At 41.1% G+C, this 23,165-nt stretch overlaps 2 protein-coding genes across 4 annotated transcripts; one reads left to right on the top strand and one right to left on the bottom strand.

Annotated features, from left to right (window-relative positions):
• Positions 1–89: 89 nt before the first annotated feature.
• On the top strand, positions 90–5,672 carry traip (TRAF-interacting protein). The gene is made up of 16 exons (XM_003442622.4): positions 90–291; positions 526–644; positions 737–794; positions 889–972; positions 1,117–1,156; positions 1,255–1,382; positions 1,476–1,570; positions 1,803–1,916; positions 3,259–3,346; positions 3,442–3,531; positions 3,619–3,707; positions 3,813–3,974; positions 4,104–4,149; positions 4,267–4,365; positions 4,459–4,509; positions 4,706–5,672. The coding sequence occupies exons 2-16, from the start codon at positions 547–549 to the stop codon at positions 4,811–4,813; spliced, it is 1,350 nt and encodes a 449-aa protein (XP_003442670.1). The 5' UTR covers positions 90–291; positions 526–546; the 3' UTR covers positions 4,814–5,672.
• Positions 5,385–23,034, bottom strand: grm6b (glutamate receptor, metabotropic 6b). 3 transcript variants are annotated; one of them, XM_005450169.4, is made up of 12 exons: positions 22,380–23,034; positions 20,876–21,468; positions 17,390–17,606; positions 15,785–15,920; positions 15,470–15,624; positions 15,035–15,175; positions 14,748–14,948; positions 13,839–13,978; positions 12,191–12,814; positions 11,812–12,123; positions 6,744–7,021; positions 5,385–6,597 (listed from the first exon to the last, which is right to left on the bottom strand). In XM_005450169.4, exons 2-11 carry the CDS (start codon positions 21,410–21,412, stop codon positions 6,782–6,784), a joined length of 2,703 nt encoding a protein of 900 aa, XP_005450226.1. In that variant the 5' UTR covers positions 21,413–21,468; positions 22,380–23,034; the 3' UTR covers positions 5,385–6,597; positions 6,744–6,781. The 3 variants fall into 3 exon arrangements, with proteins under 3 accessions (XP_005450226.1, XP_005450225.1, XP_025763243.1); XM_005450168.4 differs by having other exon boundaries at positions 5,385–7,021; positions 22,380–23,033; XM_025907458.1 differs by lacking the exons at positions 17,390–17,606; positions 20,876–21,468; positions 22,380–23,034 and adding an exon at positions 16,202–16,476 and having other exon boundaries at positions 5,385–7,021.
• Positions 23,035–23,165: the final 131 nt, after the last annotated feature.

The raw sequence follows: 23,165 nt of genomic DNA, 5'->3' as shown, positions 1-23,165 counted from the left end.
AACGTTTATAGCGACTGAGCTAAATTTTAATAGAAAATACGTTGGTGTAGATTCTAACAGCTCATTTATGTTCCGTTTGTATACGAATGCGCCGTAAGGGGCGGAGCTTTGGTTTGAACGTGCAGCGGGGAAACTGGGCAGCAATGGAGTTACCATTGTGTTTGTGTTAGCTTGAAAGGCTCTTGTCTAAATTATCTCACTTTATGTGTGTACAATGAAAATTTTCATGTACAATTGGTGATGCTTCAGTTTGTAACGAAGGATTATGCAGTAACTTGATATCTTTGTTTGGTAAGTATGACAACTCACGATAAGGCTACGGCTAGCATTGGTTATCTACATGTAGCTGCTTAACGAGGCTTAACGAGGGTAGCGGAATAGTAAGGCCCACTGACATTAGCCAGTGCTAACTGTTTTAGCCTACAACTATTATGTAACACTACCGAAACGCGTATGATCAGGGAGTGAATATCACGATGTGTATTTCACTGTTTTTAACAATGTCGTACGCTGTTTCCAAAACAGGGTGATCGTTGTGCCGGTAAGATGCCTATTCGAGCATATTGCACTATTTGCTCGGATTTCTTTGATCACTCCAGAGATGTTGCTGCCATTCACTGCGGACACACTTTCCATTATGAATGGTAACTATGCACAAACTCATATCTGAACAAAACAACTTTTTTCAGTTCATGGCATCTTTTAACTTATTTTCTTTCCCCTCTTTTTCTTCTAGTCTTCTTCAGTGGTTTCAGACAGCCCCTACAAAAACCTGCCCACAGTGTAGGAAACAGGTACAGTAACGTTACATTGTCAAACTACCAGCACAGACCGTGGCAAGTTGAATTACAAAGGAAAGATCAATGACATTTTCATGTTTGTGTGTAGGTCAGCACCAGGCACATTATCAGCAAGCTCTTCTTTGACATTGGTGGAGAGGAGGAGAGCACGGCTGACCCGGAAAGCTTACAGGTGCCAATCCTACAGCAATATAAAACTCTTCATGCCTTCTGGCATCTAAAACAGAACCTACACGTGGTCTTTCCTATTGCGATTGTTTGGATTTGATTTAGGGCGTTATCTTTTTTCTGATTGTATTTCTTCTCTATTTTGCAGAATGAGGTTGATAGAGTGAAGGCACTTCTGAGCTCTAAAGGTGAGAAATTAAATTCTGAGTACAGCTGTTACAAGGTTATGCTAGATTGTAAGGAAGCAGGCAGCACTAGATTGATCATCTGTCTGGTCAATTTGTAGAGCGAGACTTGCGGGACAAACAGAAGATGGTGGAGAGTTTAAAGGACTCCATGGACAAGCAGAGGCGAGACCTAGACAGTTTGCGGAAGGAGATTAAAGAAAAGGATATGCTTTGTTCTGCCCTCAAAGTATGAGCTCTCTGTTCTTCAGTGTTTAAAATCCGCAATATCCACACTGATTCACCGTCACTGCAACTAATATTATGTTCTAACGTCTCACAGACACAGATGTCATACTTGGAGACGCAACAAAATGAAGTTCAGGCTGCCAAGGAAGAAGTCCGGAGATTGAGGACCAAGTTGAAAACATTTGAAAGGTATCTGCAGCCCATTGTTATTATATTCAAGTTCCTGTGATTGTGGAGGAAAAGATAAAGATTGTTTAAGATGATCTTTGACAAGTGCGCAAACTTATACCAATGCATTTGGACAACTGCAAACCTGAATCTTATACTACAGCTCTAATGATATGAAATATGTGCATATGGTCCTGTGATTGTCTTCATTGTAGAAGAGCATCATATTCACTCTGCATTGTTTTCTCCTCAGCTTGGATGTGTTGTTACAGGGCCAGAGAGCAGAGGTTGAGTCCATGATCACAGATATGGGTATCAGCCAGGCAGCAGTGGAGCAGCTCTCAATCTACTGCATCTCTCTGAAAAAGTAAGTGTGATTTTATTTATTTATTTATTTATTTAGAGTGGATGGCGTTTGTTGCTTATTCTGTTTTTTTGTTTGTATGTTTGTTTGTTTGGGGGTTTTTGGGGGTGGGGGGGGTGTATATGTGTGAACACTGATGATGTCACTCAGGCTTGAAGTTTTCCCAACTTCAGTTAGTAAAACTCGAAACTACAAATCAGGTTAAAAAATCTCAGCGTAGTTATGGACGCTGATCTGAATTTTAATAGTCATATAGAGACTATTACTAAATCGGCCGAGTACCATCTTAAAAATATTGCAAAAATTGTGGCAAAGAAAGATTTTGAAAAGCTTATTTGTGCATTTCTTTTCAGTAGACTAAAGTTTTACTGGTTGCTGCCAGAGTCCTGACCAGCACCAGGAAAATGGATCATATTACAGCAGTTTTGAAATCATTGCATGGCTTCCTGTGTGTAAAAGCATTGATTTAAAATTCTGCTAATGGTTTAGAAAGCATTGAATGGTCTTGAACCTGAATATATTGCTGACCTCCTTGAGGGCTATGAGGCTTCTAGACCTCTTAGGTCCTCAGGAACAGGCTTACTTTAATATTCCTAGGGCTAGAACCAAACAAGGTGAGGTAGCATTTAGTGTTGTGGAATAAACTCCCCTCACACCTCCAGTGTGCAGAATCCATTAGTTACTTCAAATCGGGATTAAAAATGGTTTTGTGTAGCTTTTACATGAAATATACATTTGATTGTAATTATTGTATTTTTCTTTTTGTTCGAAGGTTAAATTAGGCAGGTTAAATTATACTTAATAAGTTGTTTCAGGTTTACCCTTGGTGTTGACCCTTGCTGTCGAGGGCTTTTTAGTTAATACTGAAATAGTTTTGCAGAGAGGAAGGGTTGAATATTTCTCTTAAAGTCTCTTGTGTTGCATCAGAAAATGTCTGTTAGGTGTTGTTTCTATAAGTCATTAAATTCAAGGGTTCTCTCACATTTTTGCTGCCTGTACTTTGAATAATTACTCAGTGTGTTCTATAAAGATGTGAAATATGGAGCTGTTTGTGGTGTTAGTTTAATCAGATTGTATGCTTGTCTATATTTGTGACCCAGATGAAGATCATACCACTTGTATGAATAATCAGAAATTCTGGAAATTCCAAAGGGTTTTCTAGCACTTTTTTTCCCTTTGAGCTTTTGTGAAATATGTCCCAGAATCTTTTTATAAGTTGACCTAGAAGGACTACATTTGTGTGTTTGAAAGTACTTCTTTTGGAGCGGTTTGTTCAAGTATTTAGTTCTAATGACCACAGCATCTGCCCAGTATTTACTACTGATCTCCTTTCTTCCTTTCTCAGAGAGTACGATAACCTCAAAGGAACTTTGAAGGCTTCAAATGATATGTGTGAGAAGCTGAAGAGAGAAGTGCTGTCCTCAAACAGCAAGGTAATTTGACATAAGCAGATCACCTCACCAATAAGAAATGGGTCTTCGGTGCAGAATCTTTGAGTTAAAGTGCTCTTTGGTGTTTGTCATTTCAGTTACAAAAAGCTACAATAGAGGTGAATCAGACCAAAGAGGACATGAAGTCTCTGCAGAGCGATCTGACCTGTGCTGACAAAGAAATCTCTGTAAGGCAGATCAAACAAATCTGTGTTTATTTGTGTTTATATGTCGGATGTGCGTGGTTGTGATTTCTGTGTGCAACCTGTCCACAGAGCCTGAAGAAGAAAGTGGAGTTTCTTCAGAAATCTCTGAGCACACCAACGAGGACAAACGAAGCCGTCAGTCGGCTCATCTTTGAAAGGTGCGTCTCCAGCTGTGGGACTTCAGTCTCCTCATGCTTTTGACAGGATGCTTAAGAATGCATTTGCTTTATGCGCTCATGCACTTGTTGCTGCCTTCCCGTCAGCCCTGCCCCACTGGAGCTGGAGCTGAAGCAGCCTCGCCTCCACCATCCAGCAGATAGCGAGGACATTGACCTCAACATGACCTACGACATCACTACGCCAGACGACGGGGCCAAGAGACCAATGCGGGTTCCCCTGAAGAAAATGCGTCTCGATCCACCCGTGTAAGAGTCGTGTCGCTCAGTGTGGAAATGTTTTCTTTTGTTTTTAGAGTAGTTTGAAATCCATCTGCTCTTTCCTCTTAAAATTGTGTTTTTGTGACAAAGTATAAACTGGAAGTGTTGATTTTTCAGAACGTCTGTATCCAAACACAGTGAGAAAACGTCAGCTTTAAGCAAGGTAGCCTTCTTCTAATAAATACATCATTAAATAACTGATCTATATATAATTTGTTTTAATTTTTCAGTGAATTTATTTATTTTATTGTTTTATATTTATTTATTTTTTGTTTCTCAGAATCGCGATGAAGATCTGGACCCTTTTTTAAGGAACTCCCTCCTCTTCAGGAAGAAAACCTTTGGCAGCATGTTGGAGCCTCAGAGGAAGCCTGGAGCTGTAAGCACAGCCGACTCTCTCAAACTGTTTCCATGTCCCATTTTGTCATCATCAGTGTTTTGTTGAAGGGGGAAAAATGTTTTTGTGTTTCAGGTCAGAACTGGTTATGATGGATTAGGAGGGCGAACTAAATTCATCCAGCCTGTATCCTTTTTGTCATTAGTGATTCTGCAGATGTTACTTGTCTTCTAGCGTTTGAGGTACACTGAAGAATGTTTGATGTGTGTGTTTGTATATATGTAAGAGCCAGGGAGCACTGTCTGGCTTCAGATGGATGTTATTTATAACCACGAGATAAATGTAGGTCGCATCGATCCTTAACCAAGCGCTCCACCTCCAGTCTCCTTTGTCACAGATTCGTCCACTGGTGAAAGCTAAAAGGAAAAAGGTAACACGGCCCCCATCCAAGACCGCCACTTGCCTGACCCTGGACGACTTCCTCGAGTAAATTTTGGTGTCAGAGGTCAAGACACTGACTTGTGTAAAGAAGCATGTTGATGCTGCTCTAAAACAGAGAACCTGGCTGTGGGTTTTTTAATTTGTTTGTTTTTGCCACTCAACACCAAAAAAGCATTTGCGAATGAACTTTTATCTAAAAGAAATGACAAATGCTCACATTTGGGTGAACAGCAAACCCTGCTGTACATTTATTTTTTGTGCTGATATGAATTTGTTTGTGTAGGCAGTGTCTTAGGTTTTGAAGCCTCGTAGTTCTGTGGGAGTGTGTATTTGTTTGTGAGAGAGAAACAGCTACTTGAGAAATTCGACTGTGAGGGTTGCGATGATTATGAAATTCTGGGTCAGTGTCTAATGCCATGCTTTTTTTTTTGTTGTTGTTGTTATTTATTCCCCGTTTGCTTTTTCAGTGTGGCAAACAAAAATCTTTATCATTTTAAAAAAAAGTCTTTGAAATGCTTTGCTATTTTTCACCGTTTTCCCTGACTAACCTACATGTGGAGTTACTGTAGGTATTTTTTCTTTTAGATTTAATTGTCATGCTGGATGTAAACCAACTCAAATAATAAACAATATTTTTTATTAAGATTCTTTTGCAATCGACAATTTCCTCTCGACTTTTAATCACAAACATGTCAATGACCTGGACTGCCCTGCAGAGGGCAGTACAAACAAAATTTTCTCACATAAGGGTATGAACCTGTCAGCCGGCCTGCGTTGTGAGTGATACTGCCTGCATGTGAGGAATGCTGAATCCATTTATACTGAAGAAGCCAGAACAACAGGAAAAGGCTCAAGAAAAACATCGGTCAAAACCTGAGTTGTGCATCATGGTCAAGTAACAAAAAAAACAATACGCTGCAAATAATATACTTGCAAAAAAATAATAAAATAACATAAAATTGGGGCTTTTTGCTCATTCCGCCCCGTTTTCAATGTCAAATGAATTTTAATGTTTGCAGAAATGCAGAACTGGTTAAGATGGAGGACCTTTCATGGAACAACATCGAACGCAGCCAAGAGGTGAAGCTTGCTTGTGAAGTTCCCATGCATTAACATAAATGTAGCCTGTCTACAGCTTTGGCATGCAGCCCTTACAAACTGACCTTTATACAAGTTTGCTTGATATTTGGACAAACAATTTGGGGAAAATGCCAACCATTGTTTTCCACCGTGGAAAACTGAAAAGTAACAAGTACAAGATAATGCATCCTGTTCACAATCACTTGCATCCTTTGTGCACTCATGAACTCAGTTTCCAGAATAAAAGCAATCCATTCTCTGCCAAAATAATTGCAGTGATAAGACTAATTAAATGCTGTGTTTCCTTAGTGACTGGATATTGATTTAGCTGTGAGTGGTTATAGTTTTGTGGTTTGTTGTATCTAGCCCGGGGGGTCGTCATGACAGGACGTGGTGGGGCATTTTAAAAGTTACATCCTTCCAGTGCAAGCAGAAGAAAAGGTCACAACAGCCTATATAAATAACATTCGTGTAAACGTAAAACACATAGCCCATGCAGCCTGTGAACAGCGATGTTTCATTGAGGTTTGACATAAGCATACATCTTACTGCTAAGCAAAGGTCTCCATTTAAGCTTAACATTTTTTTTTAAATTGTCTTCCATTTTCATGTCAACACATCTATATGTAGATCATTCTGAAGTCCGTTCAAAGTGGCTCTGCATCCTTTCCATACCCCTGCTAAGCTGTCAAACTCATGATGATGTAGAGTGAGCCTTTCAGGTTTCTTTTGCGCTTTCACTTTCTTGATTATCTAAATAAGTGTGAAAAGAAACATAATCCACAAATGTTTTTGCTGGTATTTCAATCCAAAATAAAAAGGGGGGATTCAAAAAAGAAACACACACAATCCAGCCAAAAAGCTTAATTAAATGCTATTTTTTCCCACTCTTTGCAAACCATTTCTTTGTTGCCTTCAGTTGTCATTTTGATTCCCGTCACTGTGACCTGTCAGGCTCGACCTTGGACTCTCCGTTCTGTTTGTCGTTGGACTTCAGGGACAGGTGCGTGGTCACGGTAGCCGCCTGAACCACGGCTTTAAAGCTGCGCTTTCTCTTTTGGACGTTCTGCTCCGGGTGGAAGATGATGACGTAGACTTTGGGGACATAGAGCATGCCCAAGGATACGGTGGCGCTCAGGCTCATGGACACGGTCAGAGTGGTGGTTTGGATGAACATCTGCAACAGAGACGTAAGAGTTCAGAAACATCCTTCCACACACACTTGTTTTTAACAGTGTGTTAAAAACAAGAAAATTATAGATTTTTTTGGTTTTGTTTTGGTGCTTTTAGCCTTTATTTGACGGTTTGCAGGAAAGAGCGCCTCCTCAACCAGTAAGTTAAAGTAGTGCCCATAATGATCCATTAATTATGGAAAAAGTATTGGGAAAATCTCACATACTGGGTATATTAGTTAGCACAGAATCGCAAGTCTGTGCATTGCTGGCTAACCAAACTTGCTAGCTGTAGCCGATACTACTTCACCTTCTCGTTCAAATACGATCAATTCTGGCACCAAAAAGCCCAACATGGTGTGGTCAAAACACAGAGTCCAGAAATCCATAGGTGAGCTTGCCATGGCTATATCCATCTGTTATATACAGTCTATGGTAATATATTTCCAATACCGCAATATAATTTCTTTTAATAACCCAAAAAGTATTGTTGGGCACAATAATTTATACATAAATGCAAAACAACAAGATGTCTTATTGCATCTACTCGCATTTTCCAGTAGGTGAGCAAGAACTTTTTAAAATTTTATTTAATTTATTATATTTTGGCATTCTGACCCACAAGAGGAAGCAAGGGGTCAAAGTTGAATGCCCAGTGGAGGTGGTGTGTCCCAATTTCATGCATACTGGATGCAGCAGCAAGGATAGTTTGGAAGGCAGGGTACATGTAATCTCCGCTGTCACAATGCAGTCCTTTTCATCTCAAAGCAGGGAAGGCAGTGTTTTCCCCCTGATGAATGATTTATGATCTAGTATATGAAGTCAGGAAAAGAGCCTCTATTTATGGGCTTTGACCACATCTAGCTGCTCTTCCTCCTTTTTTCCTTTTTTCTTTTTTTGCACGCATCCGACAATAATCACAGTGAGTGACTTGTTCTGAGATCTGCCTTCAATAAATTATAAAAAAAAAACCTAATTATTCAAGAAAACTAAACAGGTCATAAATAAATAAAACCACATGTATCATAAATAAGAAATGTTTTGTGCCATAAATAGGTCGTAAGTTGCATAATATCCTCAGCAGCAACACATCCTGGCTCATGTCCATATAGTACAGCTCCTTTTATCATCTTTCACATGTTTTTGTCCCTGTAGTGACGTCTCCCTTTATGAAAGGAGCTGTTTACTGTTTAGGAGTGAAGTGGACTGTAGTTATGTGGCCCGAGCAGAAGGACTAGCTGAGAATCACTGTATGGTCCTTTCATAGGTAATTACAGTCATCACAGGTAGATCACCTCCTCCAACACGTGATGGGAGCATAACAGCCGCTACTTTCATGAGCCAGACAAAAGTTAAGGTCTATATTTAGCTCTTTTTCTAACTGATGATTAATTGAATGGGATGGCTGAATTGGTCTAGGAGGGCTTCTTATCGTCCCTCGGCACATCTGACCTCCTTTCCTTTTCTTAATTCACTTCATTTCCATTTGGAAGAGGTGAAAAGACTTTGAAAGCACCTCAGGCAGTAATTGTTTCAGCCTGACTGGTTCATAATACAGCTCTCTATTAGCCAAAGCACGTCTCCATTTTTCAAATATCCCCCCAACTGTCTTGTACTTTGTGACGGCAGCAAATAGCCCACAAGCTAAATGAAACCCTCAGTACAGTGGGAGCAGGATGTCCTGCGAGTACAGCAGGAAGCAAATACGATATGACAGGCAACAAACTCAAATTTCACTTTCAGCATCTGAGGGATTCATTTACTTTCTTACAGTTAGTGTGTTACTGTGCATTACGTAACTCGATTCAGCATACTGTTTATTTTAACTGTAAGTGGAGCTCAGGGACTGCTTATGTAATGTAACGAGATTTAATTATGTTCTTGAAAAAGATCAAATTTGACTATGCAGAAGAATTTATTGACCTATCATTTAGTGGGTCAAATTATTTCTTTTAATCTCTTTTTGTCCCAACCCAACACAAAGAGCAGCCAGAAATAATTCAGCTATTCATTTGTCCTTTTAAAAAGTGACATTTTTACTAAACAGATTTATTTTTGAGCTGAAGCTATTATATCAGTCTCTGAAAATCATCATCTGAAAATTTCCTGCCATTCTATGTCTCATATAAAGGTTTTGTTTTTGTTTTTTCTTGCCTCCAAAAACTGTTGGCCTACTCCAAAGAGGTTGTTAAAATTCCCTGAAAGCACAATCATCGGAACTGTAATCAAAATACTTTTCATTATTATTATTAATATTATAAATAATAAATTGCCAGAAATAAATAATTAAAGTGTATAGGCTCTGTTAAGAACAGCAATACCTACTCTCTATGTTAACTGTGTGTGTGTGTGTGTGTGTGTGTGTGTGTGTGTGTGTGTGTGTGTGTGTGTGTGTGTGTGAGACTATATTTAGGCCTACTTATAATAAATATGTATATATATCTATATCTATATAGATATAGATATATATATAGATATATATAGATATATATACACATATATATCACTGGCTACGGATACCGACTACGGAACGGAGCAGTTGTCAGCCACCTCCAAAGGAGGAGATAGAAGCCACTGACATAAAGACAAGAAAGCTCCTGACCATGCATGGAGGGTTTCACCCCAAGTCCAGCACCCTGAGGCTGTACGCTAAGCGGAAGGAAGGGGGCCGGGGACTGGTGAGTGTCAGCACCACAGTCCAGGATGAGACAAGAAACATCCACGAATACATCACGAAGATGGCCCCAACTGACCGAGTGCTCAGTGAATACCTCAGGCAGCAGAAACCCAAGAAAGAGGAGGAAGGCGAGGAACCATCATGGAAGGACAGGCCCCTGCACGGTATGTACCACCGGCAGATAGAGGAGGTGGCTGATATCCAGAAATCCTACCAGTGACTGGACAAAGCTGGACTGAAAGACAGCACAGAGGCCCTAATCATGGCAGCACAAGAACAAGCTCTGAGTACAAGATCCATAGAGGCTGGGGTCTATCACACCAGGCAAGACCCCAGGTGCAGGCTGTGTAAAGATGCCCCAGAGACAATCCAGCACATAACAGCAGGGTGCAAGATGCTAGCAGGCAAGGCATACATGGAACGCCATAACCAAGTGGCCGGCATAGTGTACAGGAACATCTGTGCCGAGTATAACCTGGAAGTCCCGAGGTCAAAATGGGAGATGCCCCCAAGGGTGATGGAGAATGACCGAGCTAAGATCCTGTGGGACTTCCAGATACAGACGGACAAAATGTTGGTGGCTAACCAACCGGACATAGTGGTGGTAGACAAACAGAAGAAGACGGCCGTAGTGATCGATGTAGCGATTCCGAATGACAGCAATATCAGGAAGAAGGAACATGAGAAGCAGGAGAAATACCAAGGGCTCAGAGAAGAGCTCGAGAGGATGTGGAGGGTGAAGGTAACGGTGGTCCCCGTGGTAATCGGAGCACTAGGTGCGGTGACTCCCAAGCTAGGCGAGTGGCTCCAGCAGATCCCGGGAACAACATCGGAGATCTCTGTCCAGAAGAGCGCAGTCCTGGGAACAGCTAAGATACTGCGCAGGACCCTCAAGCTCCCAGGCCTCTGGTAGAGGACCCGAGCTTGAAGGATAAACCGCCCGCAGGGGCGCGCTGGGTGTTTTTCATACATTCATTCATTCATTCATTCATTCATTTGTATATATGTATGTATGTATGTATAGATATATATATATATATATATATATATATATATATAAAAAAAAAAAACACCCAGCGCGCCCCTGGGTATATATATATATACATACATATATGCGTGTGTGTGTGTGTGTGAGTGTGACTATATTTAGGCCTACTTATAATATTTCATCACTTGATTTTTGTGCTTACCTGTGAATCCATTATTTGCTTATTGATTGAACTACTGCGAAAACAACTTGAATCTTCAACCAATTGAACACAGCAAGAGAAAATTCTCACCAAATCATTTGGATTTGTATCATCAAATTAAAAAACCACAAGTTAATACTCCATTATAATTCATAACTTTACTTTAAGTAGATGTACAAAGTGATAGCAGCAACACAAATAAAATTTCACATCTAAAAATACTCGCTGGCCCCAGAAATTATGATATTACCTGTGATGCAGTTATGTGCGAGTAGGTTGTTGTACTCAATTTCAGGAAAACCTAATTGCGTCATGTTCATTATTTTTATTTTTCATATTTCAGAATCAATCAATCAATAAATAAAGGCAGACAAATAAAAGCACTGATGTTATAGGTACAATATTTGATCTAAATATCGTGGAGTTTTTAATCTCTTTTTTTATTCTCTAATAAATCACCAGATCATTTTCTCACCTAATTGATTTATATTGTCGGACCAAAATCCATATAAATTTGAAAGGATCTAAAAGGGAAAAAAGAGGAAATTTTTCACCTTACATGCTTTACATAAAGTAAGCAGGTAACAATTCATTAACCAGTGATGTTAATTGAATACTCAGGTAATCAAAACTTCACTCTCAGGATATAAAACTTGTTGGCCTGTGGTGGATGTTTTAAGGCTGCAGTTAACCCTCCTGTAAAATTCACTTGTATTTCACTTATCAGTATTCTTCACGTCATTGTCATTTGGAAGTAAAATGCCCCCCCTCAAAGTTTATTTTCTCTCTGTGCCGGCCTGCTTTCCATTGCCAGACTTTCCCTGACGTTTGGTGGTGTATGCGCTCCACATTCACATTAGCCTTTCCTGTTTGTATGAACGTTTTCAGAATTTCGGAAACCCTGCACTGCCCTTGTTACATTTCCTACCTTCTCTGTAGACTGCGCTGTGCCAAAGAAGATGGGAACAAAGGCCAGCCAGATGATGCAGGTGGTGTACATGGTGAAGCCGATTGGTTTGGCCTCATTGAAGGTCTCAGGAACTCCTCTGCTTTTAATGGCATACACCGTGCAGGTGATCATCAGTACAATACTGTAGCTCAGACACAGTATGAGGGAAAGGTCGGACATGTCGCACTTGAGAATTCCACGGGCAAACTCTGGGTTTGGAGGCTTCTGCTCTTCATAGTCAATGATGGTGTGTGGGGGCATCACACCAAACCAGATGAACACCGCGAGTAACTGTAGAGGAAAGGAGCTTTAGACTGCTGCATGAGCTTTGACTTGTCTATGGCATTGATAAGCTTACCTGCACTGAGATGAGTATAAAAGTAATGATGAGCTGAGAGGTGGGGCTGATAAACTTAGGAGGTGTGACCGACTTCTTGCCCTGTTCAAAGATGCGGTAGATCCGGTTGGTCTTCGTCAGCATGGCGGCGTAGCTGATGCACATCCCGAGCCCCAAAAACAGGCGGCGGAAGGCGCATATTGCCACACTGGGCTCTGCAATCATGAAGAAGGTGATGAGGTAGATGAGGAAGATTCCTGTCAGCAACACATAGCTGAGCTCTCTCCCAGAAGCCCGGACAATGGGTGTGTCATTGAAGCGGATGAAGGTGACAATGACTCCGGTGGTTGCTAAGATGCCCAGGATGGCCAAGAAGACGGGGATGATGGCCCAGGGGGAGCTCCACTCCAGCTTGATGATTGGTGTAGGGCGGCATCCCGTGCGGTTCTCCAAGGGCCTCATGTCGAATGGGCACATGTCACAGGTGAATTCATCCAGCAGATACTGGTAGCCATCACAGAGCTCGCAGTGCCAGCAGCAGGGAACACCCTTGACCATCTTTTTCCTCTCGCCAGACTCGCAGGGAAAACTGCACACCGACTCTGGAATTTTACGGTCACCGCCTGACCACTGCATCTCCTCCGGCTGAAATGGACGCACAAACACAGTGTGTTACTACATTACAGCTGGCTGGGACTTAACAAAAGGCTAATAACTGTGAAACAAAACTCCTCAAGAAATGCTTCTTCCACGACCACTTAAAGCCTATTAAAGCCAGGTAAACTGGCATAAAAAGAATAAAATTGTTAACTTATTACCTTTCACAAATAAAAATTCCCTCACATGTCACCATATTTTTAGTTTTGGTCTACAAGAAAATCAAATGCTACGCTATGATAGGTAGGGAATCTTGGAAAAGATGCCTTTTTTCTGTCTGAAGCTATCTATTCTGTAGGTAGCTTTCAGCCATCTGGCAAAAAGCTTGTAGTAAAAGGAATCTTACAATGAAAGGATAGTTTGCAATTTTGAAAATTATACTTTCTTGCCACTTTCATATCTGTTGAATGCAAGGTTTAGCACAGAAACTGGAAAAGGCAAGTATCTATATCATCTAAAAAGAACAAAGTGTCGGGTTGTACTTTAGCAGAAACGTACAGCTTTTGCACTGAATAATTTCATGGTCATGGGAACTGGATGCTTGGCACCTTCAGTAATCAGCACTCAGAGAAGTCCAGATGAACAGAATTAACTTTCTGCAATTTTCTCTAGTTTTGCTTTGGACACAGCAATTCAATTTCAGTTCAGTTTCATTTATATAGTGTCAAATCACAACAATAGTTGCCTCAAGCTGCTTTATATTCTAAGGTGAAGACCCTACAATAATAGAGCAAAAACTCCAACATTTAGATGCCCCCCAATGAGCAAGCATTTGGCAACAGTGGGAAGGAAAAACTTCCTTTCAGCACGAAGAAACCTCCAGCATCTGCCAAAGCCACTTGGGGGTGAGGGGAGGAAAACAGGACAACAAGACATATTGTTAAACTAGAGTTTAGTTTCCAGTTTTTATGCAAAACTAAGTTAATATCTCATCTTCTCATGTAGCTCTCAGGAAGAAATGAACTTCTGAATATCACTCTGTACCACAACTGTAGTAAAAATAGACATTTACATTGAGGCGAAGATGGTTTGTCCACTGGCCGATATTCTTGTAGCCAGGATTGCTGACATTGGACATCTGGTACTGGAAGATGTCATATCGACCCGGAGCATCTCCATTCTCATTGAACATCACTCCAGTTCCTGCGCTACCTGTTAGATGGAGACAGTCTAAATGACCTATGCGCTATCAAAAGAAAGCAAAAAGTCAGAAGGCATTCAAACTGCCAGAGAAAAACACCCCCATCTTTAGCGGCAGAGAGAACACCCACACACTGTTGAATGCAGCTTATTGCTTACTTCAGTCTTGTGCAATCATGTGAAAGCTGAGTGCAGGATGCTCTTTAGTGAACGCTCTCCTCCACGAGTACAGTCTTTCAGTGCACTCTCCTCTGTTGCCCTAACGTGATTGAATGTTCCTCTCGGGTCCCTGCAGGCGCTCAATCAGAAAATCTTCCATACAAGCCAAGGTCATCCAGCAAGAGGAGCGCAATAAATAGGATGCTTTCACAGGACACTTTTTTTTTCCTTTTTCCAAACTGCAATATTTTTTATGAAAGATGAGGATGAAAAGCAGGTTCGTTGTGTATAGAGAAGAGCGAGGACGCAGCCCAAGGGAGGGGACGTGCTTTGAAGAAATGCGTCGTGTTCTGCAGCTAGGCACATTAGCAGAAACATCTCAAAGCTTCAGTTTTCAACACGACCTCCCTTCCGCTGCGTTCCCTTTTAAATTTGCTTCTTTTTTAAAACCTCTCCAGTGGCAGAGAGCGGTAGTTAGAAAAGCATGACTTTTGCTAACAAAAAGATCTCCTTGCAGCATTTCTCTCCCCAGCAGCAACGAAATGAAACTCTCCTTTTATCTAAATAGCTAGACATATCATAAGGTAGGTGCAGAAAAACAGACTGAAAGTTGGAAGCTCACCATTGAAGTTTACAGAGCGAATGTACTGGAGGAGCATGCGTCCATCTACGGGGTCCATCTTTTCGCACACACCCATGGAGCCAGCACAGAGGTCCAGGTGCATGCTGTGCAAGGCGTGGGCCATGGCGTACACAGCATCAATCACAAACTGCACCTTGCCCTCCTGTTCATACTGAGAGTCTCGGCTGATTCTTTCTTCACCTGCCGGACAACAAAAATGACCAATACATAAGTGACCATACATAAGGTGACACTTTTTATTTTCGGTGCTGCTGCTCCCTGCTTACCTGTACATTTTCTTCTACCAGGATCGTATTTTATCCCAGGGCGAGTTAGTTTGCACTTGAAGTCATCCTCCCAGAATTCTGCAAACCAGATGTTTCTCCTGTTGTTCTCCAGCGACCTCGAAGTGAAGTACTGGTCGAACCCTGAATCGTTTTCGCATTTAATTTTAAAACAGTTAAAATAACAGGACTTGACATGTTGGAGCAGAGACAATGATAAAAAAAAATCCTTTGAAATATGGCTCTAAGTCACTTTTCAGGATTTATACAGGCTGGAAATATCAGATCGGGATATATCAGACTTATCCATCGTTAATTTCCTTTATTTGGTGCATTGATATTAGACTCATCTATCAATGTCACAGGGTTCTGTGGGTACGCTTATTGGATCCAGCTGTTCAGAGTTAGATTTAAGGCTCATTTAATACATTTTCCTACCGTCAATGGAGGCTCTTTTAGGCAGGATGGTGACAGCACCCTCAGCCACCTCCTCCTGGTCTTCAATCGCAGAGTTTTTGGATCCCCAACTATCCGATCCAACAAATAGGAAGTGGCCTGTCAGGTTGGCCTTTTTGGCAGCCTGCAACACCCGTCTAAAAGATACAGTTATATAACATGATGAAATTTCTTCTTTCATTCTTTGCTCAGAGTGGTTAGAACAGGAGACTACATAGTTAAATGTAAAACAGCATCCTCGTGAGTATCTTGCAGACTTCATGTATCTAACACACCACGCAGAAGAGCATGACTCACTTGATGTCGTCTTCATTGGCAAAGATGATAACCCCGCGAGCATTGGAGGTCTCCATCAGTCTCTTGATGATTTTATCAAACTCCCCTGGTCTGGGCTCTCGTGGAATCTTTATGGACTGTGCAATACACAGTCCTCCTGTGTCACAGACAAAAAAAAATCACCTTTTTTGTGTTTGCAGTGTTAGCATGCCAACATTAGCTCAGTTGCAAAGGTAGCTAGGTTTTCCCACGACCCTGGAAGTTTTGTCCTTAGCTGGGTGTTGTTGTTTTTTTTTGTCTGCTAATTATGCAGATTAATGAGCTTAGACCTATGTGTCAAAATAGCAATAATATCATAACATGAAAATCCTTATTGTAAACACAATATTATGTGACCAAATCCTAGTAAATTCCAGAATGGGAAGAACACATTCAAACCGTTCTGCTGTACTGAGCCCAGCACCCACCACACAGTATCAGATCTTTGTTTTGGGCTAGAGTTGGGTGGACCAATCCAAATATCAATATTAATGCTATTATTGGTATCAGATCAATACCAGCACCAGTAGATTGACAGCTTGTTTTTGTTCTCCAAGTTCAGTATGTATCTCACCGAATTGTGTTAAATACTGAAAAAGGTCTCCAAAAAACCCAGTTTCAAAATACATGAAACCTGAAAGGTGTGTTATGTTGTATTAACTAATTATTTCAAAAAGCAATGGTCATTAACATGTGTTCTGAATTTGCATATAAATTATGATTAATCTCATAAATAATAATGCACTGCTTTCCCCTAAGCTCCCTTGGGTCGATAATCAGATTTTTTTTATACCTGCACTTCTGTGTCACACACACTTTAGAACTTATTGTCCCATCCTGGTTAAATTCTGTTATATCACTGCAACCACGGGCAGAATGATGTGTAGAGGGAGACAGAGGCCCTCACCTCCAGTGTTGCCTTCCTCTGTGCATCATTGTAAACATAACTGCATGTTGCTGAGATGCAAAATTTATTCATTTTTTAATATTGAAAGATGGATTACCTGTTATTGCATGGCATTTCCTCTCTTTTACATTGCAAAGGTGAATTTCAAACAAAGGATGCATAAGACATTCAATTATTATTAATTATTATTTCACTGCCCAATAGAATGAAATGGTTGTAACCAGCCTGCACTCTGGCAGCTCTGTTACCTTGTGGTTTAATCTTGTTCTTCAGGGCAGCCATATCTCTAAATGCACGAGATGGTCTGTCTCCAATTAAAATTATTATAAATGACTGAATTTTATCTAGATTCACCATTCAGATACAATGTATAAAATATTATGGCAAACCATCCAGAAGTCGAGATAGAGATATTTCCATCTGGATAAAGTAATGGACAGTAGACAAAGCTGTTAGAGTCTGTATACTCTCAATCACTGATGTATGTGAATTTGATCATATTAAATGTGATCACTAATACATTAGGACTAACAGGTCATCCCATCGTATAGATTTAAAAGCACAAATGATTTTATTAAAGCATTGCTCTTTCCTGTCTTTTAATGAGGGGGAATAACACAAATGAGTAATCCCTTATTGTCGTGACGGCAGATTCACGTCAGTGCAGTCAGACACACAACCTGCTTCTCTGGAGATCTGGAGGAAGGCATCCACTCCGCTCTCTCCGTAGTTGCCCTCAGATGCCAGCGTGGACACATAGTTCCAGCCCATGTTCTTGACTATGTCCACCATGGCCTGAGCCTGGTAGGAGTCAGGAGGCACCACACGGGAGAAGAACTCGTAGCGGCTGTTGTCGCTCAGCTCTGGGGCAGTCGACGCATAGCTGATCTGGGGGATCTGAGACACAGGGATGGGTCATTTGTGGTGAAAGTGTCGGGTCAAATGGAAAACATGAGCAGTGCTGATTATTAGGCCAATATGTGAATCCAAAGGTAAAAGGGATGACAAGAGGCAGTGAACCATGTCAGGAGCATGATGCACCACTTACTCACAGGCAAGCCCTTAAATGGATGCCTCCCACAGTAGTACTGGCAAGTCACAGTGCATTAAAATCCCAAAATTGGACTATCATAGAGGGTTCATCTCTTGAAAAGCCCAGAGCTGGTTTGCGCTAAGGATACAGCCAACGTCACAGTAGAGTACAGATGGTGGGAACCAGAGGAGTAAAGGGGGGAAAAAAGGATGGGAAGCTTAATTTGTTGGTGTGCTACATCTTTAATGACACAGTTTATGTCGACAGTCTCAACCCTGAACCTGCTAATGCCAGTCCCCCCAAACGTGGCTTAACATCCAGCCCTCTCTGGAGAGCACCGAGAGATAAAGGTATTCACAAGGGGCAGCGACGGGGAGAAGGAGAGAGGACCGAGAGAACCATTTCACAGATTATCTGCAAGGATTAGTGTGGTTTTAGTCAAATTACGTTAAGCACAGAGGGAGAGACAGAGATCAGGAGCCTAGAGAAAGGTTAGCATTTCTCAGCTGTAAGCCATACAATACATTTAATTCTAGTGGCCACATGCAGCTTGCATTTGCTGCTCTGCGTTAACCCCATCAGTCTCAGATGTACTGGTCAGCCTCTGTGGTCCAGACCACATCCTGAAATCAGGTTGGTGAACTTTCCTGTCCTCTCCTACCTCCTTGTAAGAGTGACTGGCATGTGACATCATCAGTGTCCAGAGGAGTCTGTATCATTGTCTGAAAAGTCACTCAGATGTTTGCATGCCAAATTATAATGCGCAAGACAAACACATAATCCTCTCCCGGATTAATCCCACAGAAGCATCTGCACCAATTCACTTGTTAAAATCAATAAGCCTTATCATAAGCGTCCTCTTATAGTCCAGTCTTGCTGAAATCTGCTTACAGTCACAAAACAAGTGAAGCTGAGAAAAAATTATCACTGTAATTTGAACAAACTAGACTGAATCATCAAGACACTGAGCTCGGGTATAGAATAAAGAGGCTGACAAACATGGATATAATTATGACCCTCTGGAATGAGTCAGTATAGAACATTTGCCTACAGGTGCATCTTAATGGGTTTGTGAAAGCTATATTAATGGGTTAGTTATTTTATACAACCTTGAATTATTAAAGGTTTAGACCTAAAATATTAACTGTCAATGACCATGTTACATTAATGAGTTAAAGAGTTAATTGCTTCAGAGGCATTTGCAAAATTTATAAAAACTTCATTAAAGAAAACACGATGAATGCAAGCTGTATGTATCATTTAAAAATAGTCTCATGTAAGATACCTTACATAATTTATAGTTTATGCTCACCTATTGCAAAAAGAAAAAAACTAAAATAAAGATGCATTTGGTGCAGGTTACAACAAAAAGTGTATTGGTTATGAGCAGATGTTGAATATGTAAAGAACGTCAGACTAGAAGCATTTGCGGTCTGGAAAGCAGCACATATGGACGGTAGGAGGAAACGCACTATTTAGCTAAATCTACTTCACACTGGTCACAAATTGCTGCTATCCTAGAACCACTGTCATCCTGTTACCCTGACACTCTATTTTGAGCCCAGGGTCCTGAGCTGCTGAGAGGGGCTTAGTGGAGTTGGTGAATTCTGTAGTTAATATCTGCCCTCTATCCAAGTTGTGGATTCTGAGCCGAAGGAGGAGCAACTTGGATAGAGGGCAGGTACTAACTGCAGAATTTACCAAAACAGAAACATCCAAACACATCAGCCTGGTTGTTACAATTTTTATGTGTTACTGGCTTGCTTCAAATGTTAGATTTGCACAGACTCAGTGTTCCATCATTGCTATAAACAATGTGTAATCGATGTAATCAGTGTTTAAAGGTCAATCACCTGTCAAAGAAAAAAAATTACCTGGATTAGCCTGCAGATTCCAACAATTACAATGGATTCACGACCCTATAAAAGTGTCGTTCTGACAGGCAGCAATACACAGGTTCATTCAGGTCACATAGCTGTTTCAGTTACACTGCTTTATAATATCATCAAGAGGTGGGATGTTTATCTCTGTAGAGCAGCAGTAAGTTCTTTAGGTAAAAACATAAAGTGTCTCAATAATATTTTGGTGTCAAACGTCCTCATCTATCATTTGTCCAACCCTTTCCTTAACTGCTAATCCAATTCAGGGGTTCTGGAAGTACTGGGGTGGCTATACCAAAGGCAGGGTGCAGCCTGGGCAGACAAACATCCACACTCATATTAACACTTACGGCCAATCAACCTAACATCCAATCAATTAACCTCACATTCATGTCTTTCTCTTTGAGTACCTGGAGCTCAGAGTACCCAGAGTATAAATTCCATCAGAATGTAATGATGACCAAGGTCCACATTATATTCTAAGGAGGGATTTAATCAATCTCAAATTTTAATAAAGAAGACCTAAATCTGCAGTGACCTAATCACAAATACTGTAACTCTACTAAGGCAGGAAATGAAGGTGCAGCTATATAAATTAACTTCATAAGTGCGAGCTCTCGCACATAGTACGTCTGTTTATTGGCCACAGCTGGTCACTGATATCACTGCAAGCTGCTCAAACCTAAAATTAGGAATGTATTCCATATAGTTGCTCATTTTCTGGCACAGTGTCCTCGGACTTGATGTCTGTAAATCATTTTTTTTAACATAGTGCTTCTGGTCCTTTTGTTGCTTCTGACTGATTAAAATGTGGCGGTGCTGTTGGTGATCCTCAGTCACTTTCTGAGTGAAGATTTTAGATGCTTTAATACTTTAGTAATACTTAATTCTTTCAAAGTGTCAAACTTTCACCTTTATTTTGCAAGTATGACAAAAGGAGAAACACTAAAACGGTAAATTAAAAAAAAAAATGCCTTAAGATTCCAGTAGTTAATATTAAGCAAGACTGAAAGAAATGTTAGCTGATCACAGTTTGGTTAAACTTGTTTTCTTAAGACTAATTGTCATTGTCTCTCCTGACTTGAGAGTCCAAACCCAGTGAATGGGAACTACTGTGCTTCCTCTTTGTGAACAGATTCAGGAGAGATTGTGAGGGGATCATTTTATCAGCTTACATTCTCAAAACATTCCCTGTCCCAAATATTTTGCCCTTTCACTGATTAACAAAGCTAGGATGGTTAAAGGAATCTCACCGCAAACAGTCTGAGTACATTGGCCACCATGATGGACACCGAACTTCCAGACGCACCAATCACCCCGACCACCCTCTCCGGTTTTGGGATGATCGGAGGCTCTCCGTTTGAGCAGCGCACATCCGAGTTGTCCTTCTGGATGAGGGCCTGGACAAAGGTGAGCGACTGTTCCAGGGCATACGTGTCTCTGGAGCAGGTGTCGAGGATCCGAGCCCCAAGTGTGATGTTAGGCAGCAGCTCGGGATCGCTGTTGATCTGGTCCAAGGCATAGAGCATGGCCTCCAGTCGATGGATCCCCTTCTCTCTCTTGATCTCTCCGCAGGGTACCCCAGCCGGACCCCGAGAATGCACAGGGAAGAGGCCGCCCAGGGTGATGTCGCCTTCGATTTTGATGGACTGAGGCTGGGTGCCCTGCTGGGCACGTGAGGCTGGACTGAAACCCACCAGTAGAACCCAAAGCAACCGAAGCCATGGTTTGTATCCATATGACGTACCAAACCAGGAGCACTGATGGGATGAGAGGACCTCTGATATCATGATGATGACCAGCAGAGGTACTGACAGCACTGGGCCACTCCCTCTACCTTTGACACCTGAGGGAGTTAAGAAAAGGGGTGTTAACATCTGGTTATTATTGAAGTTAGAGCATGTATAAGCTTCATACACTTTATCCTCTCCTGTTTACTTTATTAACTATTCTATTTATGGATCCACCACGTCCATGAAGCAGTCTGGGTTGAATATTTAAATAGAGCATCCGACTTGAAACGCATAAAAATGTAAAATTCTGTGTCCCGTGCATCATTTTATAAATATTTCTCTTTAATTCCTCATGGCAATTATGATATGTTTAAGGACGATAACTGCAGAGCTGCAGAGTCAATGCTAACAGTGATTCCCTTATTAGGTAACAAAGTGTAACGATGCAGAAAAAGCACCTACAGTCTAACATCGTTTCCTGTGCTTTGAATCAGAGCTGGGAAAACGTAGGAGAAAGAACAAAATATAAGCGATAGATGGAGGTGCACTTAAAAAAAAACCTGTGGCTGAAGAGCAGATTTTAGCCAAGATGCAGGATGACACAGAGTGGAAGCTTTTATCATGAAGAGCAAAGAGGCGATGATGGAAAACACTATAAATTTTGCAGAACAAAACATTGACTAAATCCTGACCGCATTTCATGCTTCAAAAGCCGGAGCAGGTTAATTATATCTGCATCAGGATCACTGCCAAAATCCACAATGATCAGTTGAGCCCGTTCCATTTAAAAAAATCACAATTATAATTTCACAAGGCTCTAAATAATAATTACAGGATAACTTCATTTTCTTAGAATGATAAAAACTCATATTTAAAATACCTCTGCTATACCGTGATTATAAAGTAAAAAAAATATATATATATACACATGCAATCAATACAAGAATGATTTGAATTTCCACAAGCTGCATTAATCACATTTTTTAACTCCTTCATAGAGAAGAAGGAAGAAGATAAGTCTTACCTGCCCATTCTTCATGGACCAGCCTTGATTTTGTCCATCACACAAACTCTTCCACGCAGGCCTCCATCCAGGGTCCAAAATGTGATTATTATATCTGGAAGCAAGGCTCTCCTCTCCTGACTGATCGTAAATCCTCTGTCATCTCAGTCAGTCTGTGTGCACTCTCAAAAATAACCAAAGACACTCTAAAAACAATGGTCCAACAAAAAAAATTGTTGTGGTTTAGTAAAACAAAATGAAAACACTGAGTTCTGGAGCTTTTTTTTTGGAGGGGGGGGGTATAATATCATGTGAGAATGAGAGAAAAGTGCAACATTACAGCAGTGAGATTCTACAAATCACCGCCAAATCCCTTAAAAGCCCTCTCACACACACTCCCTCTCTCTCTCTCGTTCTTTTTCCCTTTGAGCGCGCCTCTGTCTGGGCACCCCCTCCCTCCCTCTCTCTCTCTCTCATGAACCCTCTCCTTGCTCGTTCTCTCTGCACTCTAATGGCCACAGATTGGGATTATCATGCAGGCGTCTGTGAAGAAAGCACTAGGTGGACTAGCCCTTTTTTTCATACAGCTGAACCAAATTCAGAACCCTCCCCCCTGCAACACACACACCAGGATGATGGACCTCCGTCACTTTGAGAGATTAGATGAGCAGCGATTTGATTCGTACTCTCCCTATACGCGAGCACACACACATGCACGCACACACACGCACTTGCCTTCACACACCTGTCAACACTGGCACAATGGTGGAGAATATGAGAGCGCAAAATAGGTTTCTGCACCACAGA

Source organism: Oreochromis niloticus, linkage group LG5 (genome assembly GCF_001858045.2).
Source record: "Oreochromis niloticus isolate F11D_XX linkage group LG5, O_niloticus_UMD_NMBU, whole genome shotgun sequence".
NCBI lineage: Eukaryota > Metazoa > Chordata > Actinopteri > Cichliformes > Cichlidae > Oreochromis > Oreochromis niloticus.
The sequence above is the reverse complement of the archived record's forward strand: the minus strand, read 5'-3'. Positions and strand labels throughout refer to the sequence as shown.